Raw genomic sequence first — 18,455 nt, 5'->3', positions numbered from 1 at the left:
TGTGGGACTGCGGCGGCCAGGACACCTTCATGGAGAACGACTTCACGAGCCAGCGAGACAACATCTTCCGGAACGTGGAGGTGCTCATTTACGTTTTCGACGTGGAGAGCCGCGAGCTGGAGAAGGACATGCACTATTACCAGTCGTGCTTGGAGGCCATCCTGCAGAACTCGCCCGACGCCAAAATCTTCTGCCTGGTGCACAAGATGGACCTGGTGCAGGAGGACCAGCGCGACCTGATCTTCAAGGAGCGGGAGGAGGACCTGCGGCGCCCGCTCGAGTGCGCCTGCTTCCGCACCTCCATCTGGGACGAGACGCTCTACAAAGCCTGGTCCAGCATCGTCTACCAGCTCATCCCCAACGTGCAGCAGCTGGAGATGAACCTGAGGAATTTCGCCCAGATCATCGAGGCCGACGAAGTGCTGCTGTTCGAGCGCGCCACCTTCCTGGTCATTTCCCACTACCAGTGCAAGGAGCAGCGCGACGTCCACCGCTTCGAGAAGATCAGCAACATCATCAAGCAGTTCAAGCTGAGCTGCAGCAAGTTGGCCGCCTCCTTCCAGAGCATGGAAGTCAGGAATTCCAACTTCGCCGCCTTCATCGACATCTTCACCTCCAACACCTATGTGATGGTGGTCATGTCCGACCCGTCCATCCCGTCCGCCGCCACCCTCATCAACATTCGCAATGCCAGGAAACACTTTGAGAAGCTCGAGAGGGTGGACGGCCCCAAGCACAGCCTCCTCATGCGCTGAGTGTCGCCAGATGCTGGGGCTGAAAAAGTTCAGTTGCCTTTTTTTTTTTTTTTTTTGCACTTTTTAAAGTATTCATAATGCTGTGTACTTGCTTAAAAGTGGGCTTTGAAATGTGTTTATTCCTCCTCACCTTCTTTTCTTTAAAACACTGGACGCTCTCTGGTCAGCCTTCCTGAAAAGTTGGGTGTGCTGTTAACACTAGCTGGTCTATGCGTGTGTTCCGATTACTTGGTTATGCTAGATGTGCGCAGCGAAGCCCCGAGCGACCTCACTGTTGTATCCCTTATTAGATTGCAAAGACGGAATATTATTTTGTCAGCAAGGAATTAAAATGCATTTATAAACGCTTCTTAGCTTCAATCACGAATGTTTGCTGTTAGCAACTTAAAGGACAGCATGTTAACTGATGTAATTTGAAGGTGGTTTCATTGTCGAGTACCTGCCTGCACCTACTGCTTTGCAGGCAAATTTGCTTGTCCTCTGCACCCCATCTCCTTAGGGACGGGCCTGGCACCTGCAGCAGAATGGCTCCTTCTGGTCCTGTCACTATGTGAATCTGGGCAAGACAACTCATCTGTCCTTGTTTTCCACCTCTGCCAAATGTGGGTTAAAATGCCATTACTAAATGTGATTGTTAAAAGGATTAAGGTCCGGAAAGCATCTAGAATCGTGCCTGGCATGTAGGGATAGTGTGTTAGCTGCCATTACCACCTGTTGAGACATGTCTCCTCTACCTTAATGGTTGGGCTGTCATGTGTCATCAAGTCAACTGCGACCCACAGCAACCCTATGAACATTAGCTCTGAACCCTGCTCTATCCTGAGCCAATCTCACCAAAAACCTGTCAGCAGTTAAGACCCACCAGGAACTCTTCTGGGGGAAGATCTGCTTCTGTAAAATGTCACAAGCATGGGAAACTAGGTTTCTGTCCTCTAGGTTTGAAAAGAGCTGGATTTAGCTCTATGGCAACAGGTGGTTAAATTCCATTTGAAAGGGACCTCTGATCTGGCCTCTCACTTGACACAAGAGGCAAGAGGGAGGTAGTAACTGCAAGTGATAACATTCAGAATTTCCAGGGCTTTGGAGAATTATTAAATCCATTCTAGTTATGGAGACAAGTACCTTAACCATTAAGACCAACAAGCTATTCAGATGTAAATCATAATAAAGCACATCTAATTGGGACATTGATGTAGTATAATCAATCACTAGATCTCTCTAATTTCTTAAGTTATATATCTTTATAGATTATTTCATGATTTATCTGACATAGTCCTTTTTCTAGGAAATTCCAAAGCGAGACAGATGGTATAATATTGAATATTTATTTAAGACAAAAGTAGAGTATACAGAACATACTAACATAATAGTCCCACAAAAAAACACATATTTTGAATGAGAAGGACTTCAGTTTTCCCACCTTGCTTAAGGAGAAAGGTATGCAAGTATTTATCTACAACTGACCGAAATACTAATAACCTTATTTACATTGAGGGAAATGTCCTAATTTTTTAAATAAATGTTTTAAATAAACTCAGAAAAGAAAATGTTAGGGTTTTTTTTAAATTATAAATCTCAAAAATTCTTCTTTAACTTTTAAGTAATTTGACTTTGTATATAATGGTGAAGAAACACATGGTCAGGAAATGCTTCAATATACTTAGTATTTTTGTTTTCACTGAAGTTCTTCCAAATATTTTTAACTTCAGATATTCTGTATTCCACTTAGCATTTTTTCAAGTTTTGTCCTTTTTAAACATTTAAAATTAAGACATTTTGGCAATATTTAAGGCTTCAATGTAGAAATTAGTTTCCATGTACCTTTGTATCTTAAAATTATTGAGTAAAAAGGTGCTGTGAAGAAAAATACATATCTAGGAATATATTAGCTATATTAAATTTTATCAAGTATAAGTCAATGCCAACTTTCAAATAGTTGTCAAAAATAGCCTATGGTCCTAGGGGGTCTATATGGATACAAATATACATATATGTACATTTCTACTAGGTATGAACAGAATTGTCTAGAGAAATCACAGCCATGAAAAAAATGTAATAAATAAAGCGAGCAAAACACATTCACATAAACCAGACTTCTGAAAAGGAGCAGGCACATGCATGTGGAAAGGACAGATTTAAGACTTCAACACAAAGTGAGATTTCTCCTGAGCCCCAAGAGCTGTAACTGAAAAGTTAGGAGGGGAAGGAAAGGAACTGCAGCCTCCTAGAATCGGAAGTTAGGACGTGTTGTACAGGTCCAGGCTCACAGGAACATGGCAGTGAAAATCCTATCACGGGTAAGGCAAACGGAGAAAACCTATGTATGAAACCTTAGAAGCCTTTCAGTCTGAGCTGTATTCTGAAAAGGAAATGGAATAGTGGATATTTAACCAAAGAAGTGACTGAAAGCAGTTCACTGCCAAAAGGAGGTACTGGACAGGGGACAGGCTAAGGGCTACAATCTTAGAACACAACTAGAAAAACAGATGTCTGTTAACTATGCCCATCAATTTTATAAGACAATGAAGGCTAGTGTAAAATATGTTGCATACAAATTTTGTATGCAAACCAATATAATTTTAAAAAAATAATACAGGTATGTATCACTTAACATCCATGATAATAGTGAAATAGGATGGTACATGATTTAGATGTTATTCAAACATTAGATATTAAATATAAGCAGTTCCTGTGCAAGCCATCATTAAATCCCATAAAACCCCTTAACAAGGGAGCTCTGGTAACCTAATGGCAAGAAGCTGCACTGCACTCCCAGAGATGCATGGTTCGAATCCATCAGATGCTCTGCTGGACGAGGGGCAATCTCCTCCTATACCAGTCAGATCCGATTTGACGGTACACACACACACAAAATAAAATCAAAAAAGAAAAAGCCATAATGACCTTCCTGGACCTGCCTGGCTAAGTGGTGTATGGCTTCAATAAAAACAAAATAAAACCCCTTAACAGTAAAACCTTATAGGAGTTAGTCAGCCAAAGCCTGAAAGCTATAACCACTGGATAGAAGAACCCTTGTCCGACCAGGAGAGCTGTGCCCCTGGAGGATACTGCCGCCCCATCACTGTGGTCACTGCCTGGGGTGGCGGCTGGTGATGGGCAATGAAGCCAGGAGGAGGGTAATGAGGAGAAGCTGTGGGGACTGAGACACAACATGAAGCACTGCTGGTTATTCACTCTGGGGGACTTGGGTCTCTTAAAAAAAATAAGGGAGCTCTGGTGGCCTAGTGGCAAGAAGCTGCACTACAATCCCAGAGGCACAAGGTTTGAATCCACCAGATGCTCTGCTGGAGAAGGAGGGCAGTCTCCTCCTATACTAGAAGAGTCCAATTTGATGGTGCACACACAAAAATAATTTAAAAAAAAAAAACCAAACAACTTTATAAAAGCATGGATATATATGCAGTCAGATGTTACCCAAATGGGCATTAAGCAATACATACCTTGTACTATAATATACAGAATCATCTAAAAAACTATGAGTAACCACAGTTACAGCTCACTCAATAATATTCTTTTTATCAAATAATGTCAAGAACCAGTCATTGTTTTTAAAGGTTCCACAAGGTTAAGTGTGACTCTATAACCTTGGCAGTAGTTACAGGCTTTTACTGAGACTGAAAATTGGCAGAGAAGCCTTTTGAAAATGTAGATTCCAAATTCCCACTTTAGAACAAGAGACTCCAGTTTGGCACTTTGTAAATGCTGGTATGATAAACCAACGTCCACCCTACCATGCTCATTTTTAATTTCAGGTACTAAGTCTTCTTAAACCAGGTCAGAGTCCTGGTTGTTTTATTTCTATCTTGTCTCACAAAGACTGGACTTCAAAACAAGACAGAATAAAGTAACCCATGATGGGTGAAGAGAGAGAAACTATTAGGCCCATCTATTTTCTATTGGGCTACGGGACAAGGCTTTGACGGTTAGGGTTCAATAGAGGTGCCATCACCTTTCCAATGCTTGTTTCAATCCTCCTGCAATGGCCAAAAGCTCATTTGGGTGCCAGACACAAGCCTGATCCTGTGCCAAAGCTGTTAGGCAGGAGACAGCACCTCACCTGTTCCTGACTCAGAACCCAGAAGCCAACAGAAGGTCCTCCTCCTAAAGCCTCATCCTACGCCTGACCTTCCAGCAGCATATTAAAAAAGTAATTTTAAAACACTCAAAACCCACTGTCACTGAGTACACCCTGGCTTCACAGGTCAGGTGGATGACAACTTAAGACCTGAGCTTCAGTTTTCAAGGGATGTGGGGGCTATTCTACAGGCAACAGGGGTTTTGAGTAGGAGAGTAGTGTGATCCAATGATCAATTTCATTCTCTTAGCAAAAGTAACACCTTCCCTTCTAAACTAAAAAAGGTAAAAAACCCAACAACAAACTACAAAATCATTAACTTTTTTTTAAAAAAATATATATAACATGAAACCCACAGTCTAAATTAGACCAATACAAATCTATCACATAAGCCACAGAATGGATTTATAGTTTGACGGTGTTCCTTAAAAGTGTCCCCATTCTTGGGGCTGTCTCAAGAGTCTCTCATTACCCCTCCAGGATGGTGGTTGAGTCCACACACAAGCAGAGGGGACCAGGGACCTAGGAGGTTCCTAGAGTTGTTTCAGGGGCCACTGTCTTTTTGGCTGTCCCCCTCTTTGTGAAGGCAATGGCTTCCAAAAATCCTGCATGCGGTCATCCTTGGGCCACCTGGCTCAGGCAAGGGCAGTGTGTGCCAAAGGAATGCCCAGAACTTTGGTCCTTGGCATCTCTCCAGTGGCCACTTATCACAGGAAACATCAATGCAAACATAATGCAGAACACAGGGAAAGGTCTCTAGGCTCCAGATCATGTGGTAACATGCCTGATGATCATGTGATCACACGCCTGATGATGTCAGAGCCGGAGAACAGGCGTGGCCAGCACAGGCTACTAGATGGTTTTCCTAAGACTTCAGCACAAGCAGAAGCCCAGGACAGTATCTGTGTGGGATCTAGTGATCACTTTAAATATTCCATGTGAAACACTGACAGATTTTCTCAGCAGACGCTGGATTCACGCTCCTAGTAGAAGAGTATACAATCTGGACTTCAATTCACCTTATGTTCACGGGATTGATGACATCACTGGCGAACGATTAGTCCGGGAGGAAGATGATAAAGCAGCTGCTGCCAGGCTAAAGTAATACAGGGAACTGACAATGCCAGGCACTGATTTATACAAGCACTGAGGCGTGCTCAGTCAATTTTATGGTCCGAGACTTTGAGACTAACCAAGTCTGGCCCATGTTTACATACTTTTCTCAAACAAGATCACACCTATTGAATCCAAAAAGCATACTGAGGCTGCCAACAAAGAACCAGGACAATATTATCCTTCATTCAAGTGTATGTGAAGTGGAGACATGTCCAAAGAAGAAGATAGCTGATACAGCTTGCAGCATCTTTTCTAGTTTAAATAAACTGACGTGAAATCTAATGAGTTTATAGAGACGCTCTGCTTTTCAAAAGGCAGGGCATCTTTACATGTTTAAGATGTCTCTGCAAACCTCAAGCTCTTCCTGTGACGGCAAGCACAGGTCAATTTCAAACGGTGTCTGGTCTAAGCTCCTGTGATTTTGACAGCCATGTTACTGCTCTAGAAGCCTTTTCACATGTGACGGTCCTGGTCTTTGCCTCTCTCCATCCCCTCAAAGGCTAATAATGAACTACAGCACCAGCAGATCCTGAGAACACCAAGGGCTGTAGCTTCAAGTTCTCTAGGTGCCCTCCCGGAAAAAACTGATCAAAACTGAATATCCTTAAGTGGTTATTTATCTGGTCTTGAGTGACTGCTCACACTTTTATTTATTTATTTTTTTTAATTCCTGGTAGGAATGGCAATCATTCCACATCCACGCTTCTTTTTAGCATCTGGTTTTTACAACTGTTTAACTGAATTCTATTATTTAGACATCTGTTTTCTTCTTTCTTCAGCTATTAAATAATATTGATGGTTGTAGCTTTTGTCCCTCTCAGATTCCTTTTTCTAAGGGGTGAGAACTAGGAGAATATGTAGATTGCTTCATGTACCAAGTTATGCAGGATGTTTTAACTGCTGGTCTCACTCACATAGGCTGACACTGCTCTTTTCTTTTGTGAAAAAATAAAACCCTTTAAGGTTTCCTGAGAAACTTCAAAATAAAGAAAAAACATGGGAAACATCACCCATACAAATATTGAAAGATCGTGTCTCATGTACAGAAGTAATAAGATCCTATGAAATTAATGAACTGAAAGAATATTTTAGCTTTTTTAATCAAGACAACAAAAACATATTTTGAAATGCTGCTAAATCTGATGCTTACAGTGTTTTGCTCCAGTAAATGGTAAAGGAATGGAGCATGTGGGGCTGAGGAAAATGCTGTGCCTAGACTTGGTATGACAGCTCTATAATTATGCATAAATAAAATTTTTATTTTTATCTATCCAATGAATTTTACGGGGTGACCATAAAGTCTAGAAATAAAGATAATAGTAACTTGTCAAACATAGTGTATAAAGAAACAATTAAGGAAAAAGTGTCACCATTTTCCATCTTTTTCTTTTGCTAAACTTACTCTGGGTCAATCTCTACTTACTACCCCATGCACTCTATCTGTCAACATCACTTCTCAGGACCAATCCTTAAGCCTACTAAATTCCCAATCTTAAACTTTTACAATCTTGGCTATACTCACAAGGCACTATACTTTTCTCACATTTTTCTTTTGCTGTTGTTGTTAGTACCAGAATGTTTCACAAAGAAAACAAAAGTTATCTATTTCTCTAAAAGGAAAGACCAGTACATTCAACAGCCACTGTATTAACTACTTAGGAAAGAATATGCCTAAGGCATTTAAGAACTTTTAGGTTTTTAAAACGAAAGTTTTACATTTCCAGTGTGGATTAAAATTACAATTCTGTTTTCTTTTCTTGACATGACTTCGGTTTAAGTGCATCACAGTTAAATTAACTGTTCTCGGCTTTAACTTTTCAAGTTGAATGGAGATTCTTCTGCATCAAGACTCCTACTCCGGGTTTCTTCTTCTGCAAAATTGATTTTCAGAAAGAGCCATATGTAAACATTACAAAGTAAAGCAATTATAACAGATACTAAGTAGTAGTGAATTTCTACTCAGAGAGGAAAAAAAGAGATTTCTGGTGGCATAGTCCATCGGGAGCTGTTCTGCCCTGACACTTGGAGCTGAGGCCCTCACTGGTAGTTCGAATCCACCAGTGGCTCCAAGGAGTGGCTGCATGGGAGAAAGATGGGCTATCTTCTCCCTTACAACTTAGAGCCTTGGAAATCTAATAACGAGTCAGCTCTAACTTGACAGCAGTGAGTGAGTGAGCCAAAAAAGATGCGAATTTCCTTCGCACTTATTAAAATATTCATTACAAATAACCATTATTCTCACTGAAGTGCTTTTTCTCCAGAGATCAATACACACCTCTTCAGAACACTTTTCAATAAACCAGTGTTTATCATGGGCCAATAAGAGTAAATACAATGAATCTATATCACCACATACATGTATCTTAAATTTGCATAAGAATTTTTATAAATTCTTAATTAAACATTCCAAACATACACAAAAGTGAAGAACACAGTATGATTATCTCAATGGACCATTCCTTCCACTTCAATAATTATGGCTACAGACCAATTTGGTTTTATTTCTACTCTCCATCAATTATTTTCAAGCAAATCACTCATTATAAGCAAATATATACATCATTACAAGGATGATACCTAAAATACTGCTTCTCAACCTTTTTCAAACCATATTCTACCAGCCAAGGAGATTCTGGCAAAGTGTTTTCTGCTTTGTTTTCCATCTCTCTCTCCCTAACCCAACTGTAAACTACACACACACCTCTGAGGAATAAAAACCAAACCCGCAGCCAGCTAGTCATGTCGGACTCACAGAAACTAATCCAGTGACAGGGTCCTACCTGGAAGAGTAAGGAGCATGCTGTTTCATATCTACTAACTCACCACAGTCCTCACTGTGGACAAAGTTGGGAGAGAATCAACAGGGTATGGGAAAAGGGCCAGGATGATGAAATCTTACCTTTCAAATTAGGTAAACATTCTCTAAGATCATGTGGCACTGTAGTTCTCAATCTGTGCTCCTCTGGAGAAAACTTAATTAGTGGTGAAAGAGACCGTTTCTGTCCACCGTGAGATTTTTGCAAAGATGGCGTGGTCCAGTCACTGTGCAAGTCATGAATGTCCAAATCATTAAATATCTCATGTGTTTGCAGTTTATTCGGAGTAAAACTCAATTCTCCTATGTGTCTTTCAAATGTCTCAGGACAAGAAATGCAAGATTCTGCCTTTTTCTTGGAAAGAGACATTTTAAGAGCCTCATATCTTCTACAAATAGCCTGGAAACGGAAGTCTGGTTTTGGAGTAGTCTGTATTCCTCCCACAGTACCATCTGGAAAAATGTCACTGTGCATCACAGGACTATTTGGATCCAGTTCAAAACTGACCTCTGTATTATTAGAGCTATTAAGACTTGGGCGACCAACTTCTTCTGGAAGAGTTTCATGCAATATGCCAAAATCAGTGTCCTCAAAACTCACAGAACTAATTCCACTTGATACAGGAAAACAGTTCCATAATGGAGTTTTTGGCATGGAAGGTCCTTTACTGGAGGCTTGCGAACGGTCTGCTTTCTCAACATTCTCCTCTTTACTGCCATCCACCACATCTATCCGATCGTGCACAGCAGGAGAGAAGGTCTCTATTCCACTAGTTTTGGAAAGCTCACTGTGTTTTAAAAGTCCACAGTCCAAATCTTGCCTGCACTGTACTCTCGTATTTAACACATTGGACTGATTCTGTGTTGGTGTGTCACCTATGTGACTGGTCATCATGTGCTTTGGAGAGACGCACTTGAGGCCATCTGAAACTTCTTCTTCAGGCAAATGAGACTCGCTAAAATCTGACACAGTGGTTTCTGAGAGAAAACTGGCCATGACAAATTCTGTTTCATCATTTAAGGATTCTGGCAACACTCTTCTGTTTTCAGAATGCGTTTGGATTAGGTCTGTACTTCCGTCATCTTCTGTTTCAATAGCTTTTTTCCATGAGCTTCTAATTTCACTTACTAAATAAATAAAGGAAGGAAAAAGGCACACAAATGACCAATACTCATAAACATAAAGCAAGCAATTAAACATTTCCCTTCTAATTCTGAAGATAAAGTCACTAACTCAGTACAGGCCCAGTAAATGTGTTGAATAAGAATACAATATTCCACAACTTAACAAACTCAACACTATAAAAAGCTTCTAATTTATCACACACAGAAGGAACACATATAAGGAAAGTTGTTCCTGAAACGTGCACATACTTTCACACGGAACATACAAATCACATTTATTAAAAAGACACTTTCTTGTCCATTTAGATAAGGGTTTGGCAAACTTTTGCTGTAAAGAGCCCAAGTATATTATTGTGTAGACTATTCACTGTGTCACAACTACTCAACTTTGCCACTATAGAAAGAAAGTTATAACTTAAAGCAAAATGTAACAAAGGGGCAAGGTTAGAGTCCAATAAAATTTTATTTACAAAACATGTGAGGTTAGTTGATTTGGTCCATGGGCAATAGGCTGAATCAATTTAACTCTGCAAGTCATTTCTAGTGGTAAAATGGAAATCACATTGCATCAAACTACCAGGATCTGCCTAACCGAGGAAACTATGTCTTATAACAGGACAAAAATATCTGCTCCCTGGCTAGTTTAATAGGGATGGAAAAGATCTACAAACACTTGCTTTTTTAAGCTAAAGATGTTGATTTCTAACTGAAAGACAGCATATTATATAGAAATAAGACTTTTTTTTAGGTGATCAAATAAAATTTTTTCCAGAAATAAAATCCAAACAAAGGAATAAACCCAAAATTCTAGTAGTATTAGCGCTTCTTTAACATCTTGGTCGATTAAGTATATCAAAGTAATACAATAATTCTTTTAGGGTCCATGCTATGAGGCTTGTTTTCAAAATGAGCATGTCCACACTCAATAGATCAATGAAATTCCTTTCTGTCAGAACAAATGAAGAGTCAGTGAGAACTGGACTGTGAAACTTCATCAGAAGATTCATCAGACCTCAGTACTACAGTGTTAATCTCAAAGACAGAAAACAAGGGAGAGAAAGCATAACTAACTTACTCAAGTTTTCTGGAGTTCGGGGAAGTTGGTTCCTTGCTAAAAATGGATTAGAAACCAAGGAGTCAATTAACACTTCTAATTGTACTTCTTTTCCTTCGGGGAGCTTTGGTGACTCAGATAAAACTGCCCTGGCAACCTAAAACAGAAAAGAGAAAAAAACAAGCCAACATTATCAAGCTCTGCAATGCTGTGGAAAGGTCTTTATCAAAATATCTATATGCTTTCATTATAAATATATCACACATGCATTATTTTCATGCTTTTGTTGTTATTCATCGCTGTAGAGTCAGAAGCCACTCATAGCTCTCTAGCAGGTTTTCAGAGGCCGTAAACTGCACGGAATGAAACTGCCCATCTTCCTTTTCTGAGCAGCGGGTGGATTTGAACTGTTTGCCTTTGGGTTAGCAGCACAAATTCTTACCCACTAGGTTACTAAAGTGGAAAGTGGGTTCTAAATCAAGATCTGAATGTTAACTAGAAAAGGCTATATTAAATCTAGATTTACTTCTAAGGAAAAATAGTTTTTGTTTTAACCTTGATTTGTTTAATCATCTGTGACCACAGTTCTCTTAAATTATCCCTGTTAACAAAAAATTATCTGTACTTCACTTATAATCCTAACATCATTGAGGAAAAAAACAGGTGTTTATTACAATCTTTGTCCTAACCTCTTCCACCAGATGATCTTGCTCCTTTTGAAATGGGTCACATTTTCTGGCTGGCAGAGACCGCTCAACTGTACTGTTCTCTGTGTTGTTTGCAGTATCTGACGGAGAGTCTTTCACTTCACATTGTGATGTTTTCTTAGTAATGATTTTCTTTTTCTCTCTGGGAGTTCTCATCTTCAAGTCCTAAGAAAACCAGATATATAATGTTAAAGACATTAATAATCATTACTGACCCCTCAACTTCTAGATTATAAATGGGTGGGTTATCATGAATATATAAAGATGAGTTACTTTTATTTTTTAAATTATGTGTTCATTAGCATAAATAAACACAATTAGAGCCCAATATTCCCACTTAAAAACAATGGAGAACATATAAACAGAAACAAGATGTAATGTGTAAATACTAGGAAATGTGAAATAAGAAATTAAATTTAATTAAACTAGCATAACTTAAGTGGTAAAAATGAACTGAAAATCTGCTTTAAAAATTTACCTTTTCAGGAAGAGTAACACTGTTTTTATCTAATAATGAAGCCGGTTGCAACAGAAAGGAAGCAGGGCTAAAGAAAAACAGATAAACAAATTCAATGTGTAAATATGAAAGAAAATTCTATTCATTTGCTATATCTGAATATTCTAAAGAAACTGTCTGCCCCGTATCTGTCCGTTACGATTTGACTCAATTCGTCCCAGTCATCAAAAGGCAGTTTATTGTAGGGAGGTCTGGTGACAATTAGAGCAGTATTTCAGCCCAATTTGTGTATCTGCCTCCCAAATCAGTAACATTTTACTTACCTACAATAGTAAAAAGAAAAGTTTACAGTATTTTTTTAAAAGGTCAATCACTTGATAAACAATATAAACACTGTATATTATAAATCATGGAAAACAAACACTATTGACCACAATCACATTATGGCAATGTCCTTGTGGGTCCTGGTTACAGAATTTCATTGTATTAGAAACTAAGATTTTTCTGATGTTTCACATCCAAAATCAATTTCCTTAAGCTAAAGCAATAAAGTATTTTTTAAAGATTTATTCATTTACACGTCTCCATTTTTAAAAATTTTATATACTGCTCTCATCAATATATCTGTTGTGAGCAATGTTTCAACATCCACTTCCGAAACAGCTTGCCTCCGGAAACCCTTCAACCTGGAGAAAGGATGAAAGTTATACAAGTGTCCAGGTCTTTCATTCATAGGGTCGCTATGAGTTGCCTACAACTTGATGGCACTTAACAACACCAACACAACAGCACAAAATATGAAATGCTTCACAAATTTGTATGTCATCCTATACAGTTCCAATTTTAGTGTTACGTGCTGCCGAAGTGAGCACTAAAATAATGAAGTCTTAAGGTCACTCAGTCTTAGAGACTTACACACAGTATTTCTTAGTAGATGAAGCCTAATATTCTTCACCCTAATTAAAAATTCCATTTTAAAAACCATGCAAGTAAGGATAATTTTCAAGTAACTTTCTTGATCAGGGCATTAGTCTGCTCATTGGTCAAAAACTTTTTTGACCTAAACTCATTCTACTGAGTTAATTCCAACTCAAAGGAACCTTAGGAAACAGAGTGAAACGGCCCAACAGGGTTTCCAAGGCTATCTATTATTTTACAGAAGCAGGCTTTAGCTCTTTTTTTTTTTTAATTAATTTTAATGAATATTAACAGAGATTTTGGATTTCCATTCATTCATCACTGCACTTTTTTCTCTACTGCTCTTTTCTTGTGGGGGATTAGTGGTGTCAAAGAGTCAAAGTTTCCATTAGCAGATGAGTACTTTAACCACTGCGATACCATAGCTCCTTTCTTAGCATGACGTTGTTAGATACTATTGAGCTTGAACCAAAAAAAAAAAAATAGCTGACCGTCCAGCAGGTTTTCAGAGGCAATAAACTGCACACAAGATTGCCTATCTGTGTCTCGCAGAGTGGCTAATGGATTTGAACCCTGTGCCTTTGGGTTGGTGGTGTAGCTCCTTACTACTAAGCCACCAGACCCAAGAGATCTCTTTCAACATCAAGCATGTTGATTTTTTACTTTTATGGCCAGAAATCCAAAATTAACAGCTTCACTAATTATAAAATAGCAGAAAGCTTTCCATACCTATTCCATGCCCTATTTAGAATGTTCACCTACTGTCCAACCATAATCGAAAATCACTACAATATTTGAAAATTTTAGCCTGAACAAGATATAATCCAGGTATATAGTATCCACAGTGATTTTATCTCAAGAACAGCAAAGCTTTCTAACAGGGTCAGCAATCCGCAAAACAGACACTTGTTCTGTGCTACCTAGTGAACTCCTTGGGAACAAAAGCAGTCTTTCCCAGGAGAGAGGTGACACCAAATTCTTATCTTTATCTTCACAGGGGTTTAAAATAGAAAATAATGGAGCATATTGAAAACTTTCCTCTCTACTAGTCAGGCCAACATCCCCATCAAGACAACTTTAAGTGCCCCTGGATTCAGTCCTTTCCTCTACCTACTTGCCATGCCAACAGTAACACTAAAACACCAAACCCACAGCTACAGCGTCAATTCCAGCTCACAGCAAGCCCACAAGGTAGAGTACTGCTCCATAGGGTTTCAAGGCTGTAAATAATTATGGAGGCAAATGCCTCATCTCCCCCAGGGAGCAGCTGATGGAAACTGCTGACCTTCTGATTAGAAGTCAAGAGCTTTAATCGCTGCGTGACCAGGGCTCCTTTATGCCAAGACTGAAGCATGGAATTCCAGCACTGTAACATATAAAAAAGAAAGAGTGCTGATCCCATTGTGGAAATTTATCCCAAGAAAAGAGCACTTTCTAAAAGGGAACGAAAAAGACAGGGAGGACATACTTTTTATAACATTTAGGAAATTGGGGAAACCTCAATATCTAAAAATAAATATGATACAATATAAATAAAACCTAGTAATGTTAAAGTAAACACGTACACATTGAACTCTCTTTGCAAACTTTCTATATTTAAGACTTACAAGACTGTATCCATGCTTGATTAGAACTAAATGTACTGGACTGTAAACCAGGGAGAAGAAATTAGGAGGCTGGGAGGGATCTGAGAAGTGATATATCGGAAATCCTAGCCATTTTCTTCCTTAATATTTATTTGCAGCTTGTGGTTGCTACAATATACACTATAATTACTGAGAAAAGAAATAGAAATTATAAAGATAGGATAAGATGAAAATTCAATTTCTAAGACATTGGTAGGTATGCAAACAACTGCCTTATCTTTGAAATGCAGTAAATGAGGAAATACATAAGTTAGAGGTCTAGAATTACATAATCAACACTGAAAATAACATTAAATCTTTCTGAAAATAAGCAAAGAACAATAAGGTCTAAAGTATACAGAAAGACACCAACAGCTAATTTTGTTGAAGAATGGTGCAGCTATCACCAGCTCCAACTTTGCTCAAAATCTGCCCTGAAATTTATGGAAAAGATCAGTTTTAGATAGCTGTAAAGGACAAATATATGTGAACAGGCTAACACACATTAAAAACTACAATCTCTTCAGGGCTTTCAATTTGATACTGATTACACTCTCGTGTGAATTTTCAAATTAAGTATAAAGCTGCTGATGTAAAATGATACCACTACAAATATTAGTATAACTGCTGAATTACATGCGTTAGCCTTTGTTAAAAGGTATTGTATTTTTTAAGAATTTGAGAATTCATTATTGACAACTTCACAGCAGTAATAGTACTTCTGCATTTTTCTCAGGTCTTCTGTTATTAGGCAACAATAGTTTTTCAGAATCCACTGCACTAAAGCCCTCTCACCTGTCAAGATTTCATTTCTGTAATTAAAATATCTAAAGAGAATTAAAAATACAGGAACTTGAAAGAGGAAGAAAGTGAAAATCAATGTATATTGAGCACAATTTTTTTTCCTATACTGAATTTTATTTAAACTTAATTGTTTAAGGCCGTGTGACTAGAATCCTATAGAATCCTGTTGGCAACATCTGTACAAAATGTTTACTCCAAAAAGAATTTTGAGGTTCTCTGGAGTTACACGGGAGAAGGATGGGCAGTCTCCTCCTGAACTGCCTCTGAAAACCCACCAGAGGGTCAGCTACAGGTCATTTCTGACTCTGTGATACACAACAACAACATGGAGTTTATAAATAAAATTTATGTATTAATTTACCCTTCTAAAGATTATTCGTAATCTTCATCAAAATTTAATCAAACCACTTAATTTACTGTTACAAGTAAAACAAACCCACAACTCTAAGTGAGACTAGGACACACCAGCTAGACCTCATTTTCGATAAGAGCAATAGTGGCAGAAGGGTAAGGTGGACAAATGCAAAAACTCAACCACTCTTTGGTACTGGATCACCACAGATGATTTAATCAGGTATTCTGAAAATCCACATCACCTTCAGTATAAGAACAAACCAAAAATAATTCTTTGATAACAAATCCTGATACTTCCCGTCAACCAGAAAATGTCTAAAGAAACTGCCAACAGCTTGTTTTCACAGAAAATGTTTTTCTTTTGTTAGTGAATTAAGAGGACACAAAATAAAGAGTGCTTCATTAATTTGAAATTTAGGATTTCCTTCTAAAACTTTTCTACACATTTTATAGTTTTCTATACATGTCTCGTATCTAAAAGATATCTACTTAAGTGAAAGAGTAATCAGAAAAACAAATAGGAGAAACTCTTCAGTTTGCCTGTGTTTGACTAGTACTTAATTAACAATGCTAACTTTCAATAAAGAACACATGTGGGTTACACACATGTAGTTTAGAGATTTTATATAATGTGGTGTCAATTTTAAAAGTCAAAATGGGATGATAAAATAGGCAACAAAGAAATGTTCCTGAAGGAAGCGATAACAAAGTTCAGATTTTATTATCTATTAAATTTTAGGATCAGGTTAAATCAGGCATCTTGGTTTTTTTCCCCATGAACTTTTTAAAATCAAATGACATGTGAAAATCCTCACTATATAATCCTGCAACGGTGTCAATTCTTATTGACAGTGGCTTACAGGACAGAGAAGAATTGCCTCACAGGGTTTCCAAGACTAGAAATCTTCACAAAAGCAGATAGATCTCTCTGCCCTGAGTGATTGGGGGCTCTGCCGAGTGACTAGTGGCTCTGAACCACTTATCTTTCAGCTAGTAGTCAAGTGTTTCAACCTTTCTCTCACCAGGGCTCTTCCAACATATGGCCAAATAAAAAAAGAAGCTCTTCAAGAAAATGTTGGAACCCATCCATAGCATGGGGGAGAGGGAGGGCGGCTATAGCATACAATGTAGACATTGCCAGACAAGATGAGCCCCAAGGGCCCGAAATTCTTCTATTTCATTAGCCATCATAACATGGTTTCAAATTAGTTCAGATACAAAAAAGTGCAATTCTAGAAACCTGCATTAGATGCCTTATATATTTTTTGCATAAAGTACATAAAACCTAATTTCATTGAAAGAATGGGAAAAAACTTTGTCCATATATCAGAATTGTCAAGTCTTCTCTGAAAACATAAGACTACACTAGAAAAAGGTTAAGAGGGTTAAAAAGGTTAAAGGTCGAGTTTAAAAAGAAAATGACAGAGTATCTTTTAGTAGACATATTTAGCAAACAGCTTAGGATAGAATTAAAATTAACAATGAGAATCAAATGTGTTTTACCTTTTGGGTAGCTCAGTTATTGGTTCCTGTATATCATTTTCTCTTCCACAATCATTTTCTTGGTTACGTTGCTCAGGTGTATCTAAAGGAACAGAAAATTAATACGCATACAAGGAAGTCCAGTGAATACCACTATCATTCAAATATATGCACCAATAACTAGAGCCAAAGAAGAGGAAATAGAAGATTTTCACCAACTTTTGCAGTCAGAAATTGATCAAACATGCAATCAAGATGCATTAATAATAATGGGCGACTGAAATGCAAACGTTGGGAACAGGAAAGAAGGATCAGTAGCTGGAAAACTGGGCTTGGTGAGAGAAATGAGGCTGGAGATAGAATGATTATTCATTGCAAATGCCTTTTATAAGAAACATAAACACAGGCTACACACATGGATTTCACCTGATGGTACGCATAGGAATCAAATCGATTACATTTGTGGAAAGATTCACTGGAGAAGCTCAGTATCAACAGTGAAAAGCAAACCAGGTGCTGATTGTGGGACAGACCACCAACTACTCATATGCAAATTCAAGCTGAAGTTGAGGAAAATTAAGTCAGGTCCACAGGAACCAAAATTTGACCTTAAGTATGTCCCACTCAAATTTCAAAACCATCTCAGGAAAAGATTTGAGGCCTTGAGCACCAATGAGCGTAGACCAAATGGGCTCTGGGAGGATATCAAGAAAATCGTCCATGAAGAATGCAAAAAGATCATTACAAAGGCTAAAAAAGAAGAAAAGACCAAGATGGATGTCAGATGAGACTCTGAGTATTGCATTAGAGCGCCGAGAAGCCAAAGCTAAAGGAAGAAATCAAAGAGCTGAATAGAAAATTTCAAAAGGCAGGTCGGGACGACAAAGCAAGGTACTGTAATGAAATGTGCAGAGAGCTGGAGTCAGAAAATCAAAAGGGCCAGACTCGCTCATCATTTCTTAAGCTGAAGGAGTTGACAAACAAATTCAAGCCACAGCTAGCAATACTTAAGGATAGTTTGGGTAGAATGTTGAATGATCCAGGAAGTATAAAAAGAAGATGGAAGGAGTACACAGAGTCACTATATCAGAAGGAATTGGCTGACACAGAGGAATTTCATGAAATAACATATGAGCAAGAACCTATG

General features: G+C 38.3%; 2 protein-coding genes and 1 pseudogene across 2 annotated transcripts in view; 2 read left to right on the top strand and 1 right to left on the bottom strand.

Annotated features, from left to right (window-relative positions):
* The window catches only part of RRAGA (Ras-related GTP binding A), a 9,567-nt gene extending 8,812 nt beyond the window's left edge, over window positions 1-755 (top strand). The window contains exon 3 of the mRNA XM_006881349.1: window positions 2-755. Within this exon, the coding sequence (XP_006881411.1) occupies window positions 2-755 (754 nt within the window). The remainder of the gene's footprint in view (window position 1) is intronic.
* A 3,753-nt stretch (window positions 756-4,508) lies between these two features.
* On the top strand, window positions 4,509-6,166 carry LOC102849148 (annotated as a pseudogene).
* A 4,760-nt stretch (window positions 6,167-10,926) lies between these two features.
* The window catches only part of HAUS6 (HAUS augmin-like complex, subunit 6), a 35,801-nt gene continuing 28,272 nt past the window's right edge, over window positions 10,927-18,455 (bottom strand). The window contains exons 12-14 of the mRNA XM_006881348.1: window positions 12,147-12,213; window positions 11,651-11,833; window positions 10,927-11,118 (exon numbers count right to left, since the gene is read on the bottom strand). Of these exons, the coding sequence (XP_006881410.1) occupies window positions 10,927-11,118; window positions 11,651-11,833; window positions 12,147-12,213 (442 nt within the window). The remainder of the gene's footprint in view (window positions 11,119-11,650; window positions 11,834-12,146; window positions 12,214-18,455) is intronic.

The sequence above is a fragment of the Elephantulus edwardii genome, unplaced genomic scaffold, assembly GCF_000299155.1.
Source record: "Elephantulus edwardii isolate Elephantulus edwardi_28Jun2011 unplaced genomic scaffold, EleEdw1.0 scaffold00014, whole genome shotgun sequence".
In the NCBI taxonomy this organism is placed as follows: Eukaryota; Metazoa; Chordata; class Mammalia; order Macroscelidea; family Macroscelididae; genus Elephantulus; species Elephantulus edwardii.
The sequence above is the reverse complement of the archived record's forward strand: the minus strand, read 5'-3'. Positions and strand labels throughout refer to the sequence as shown.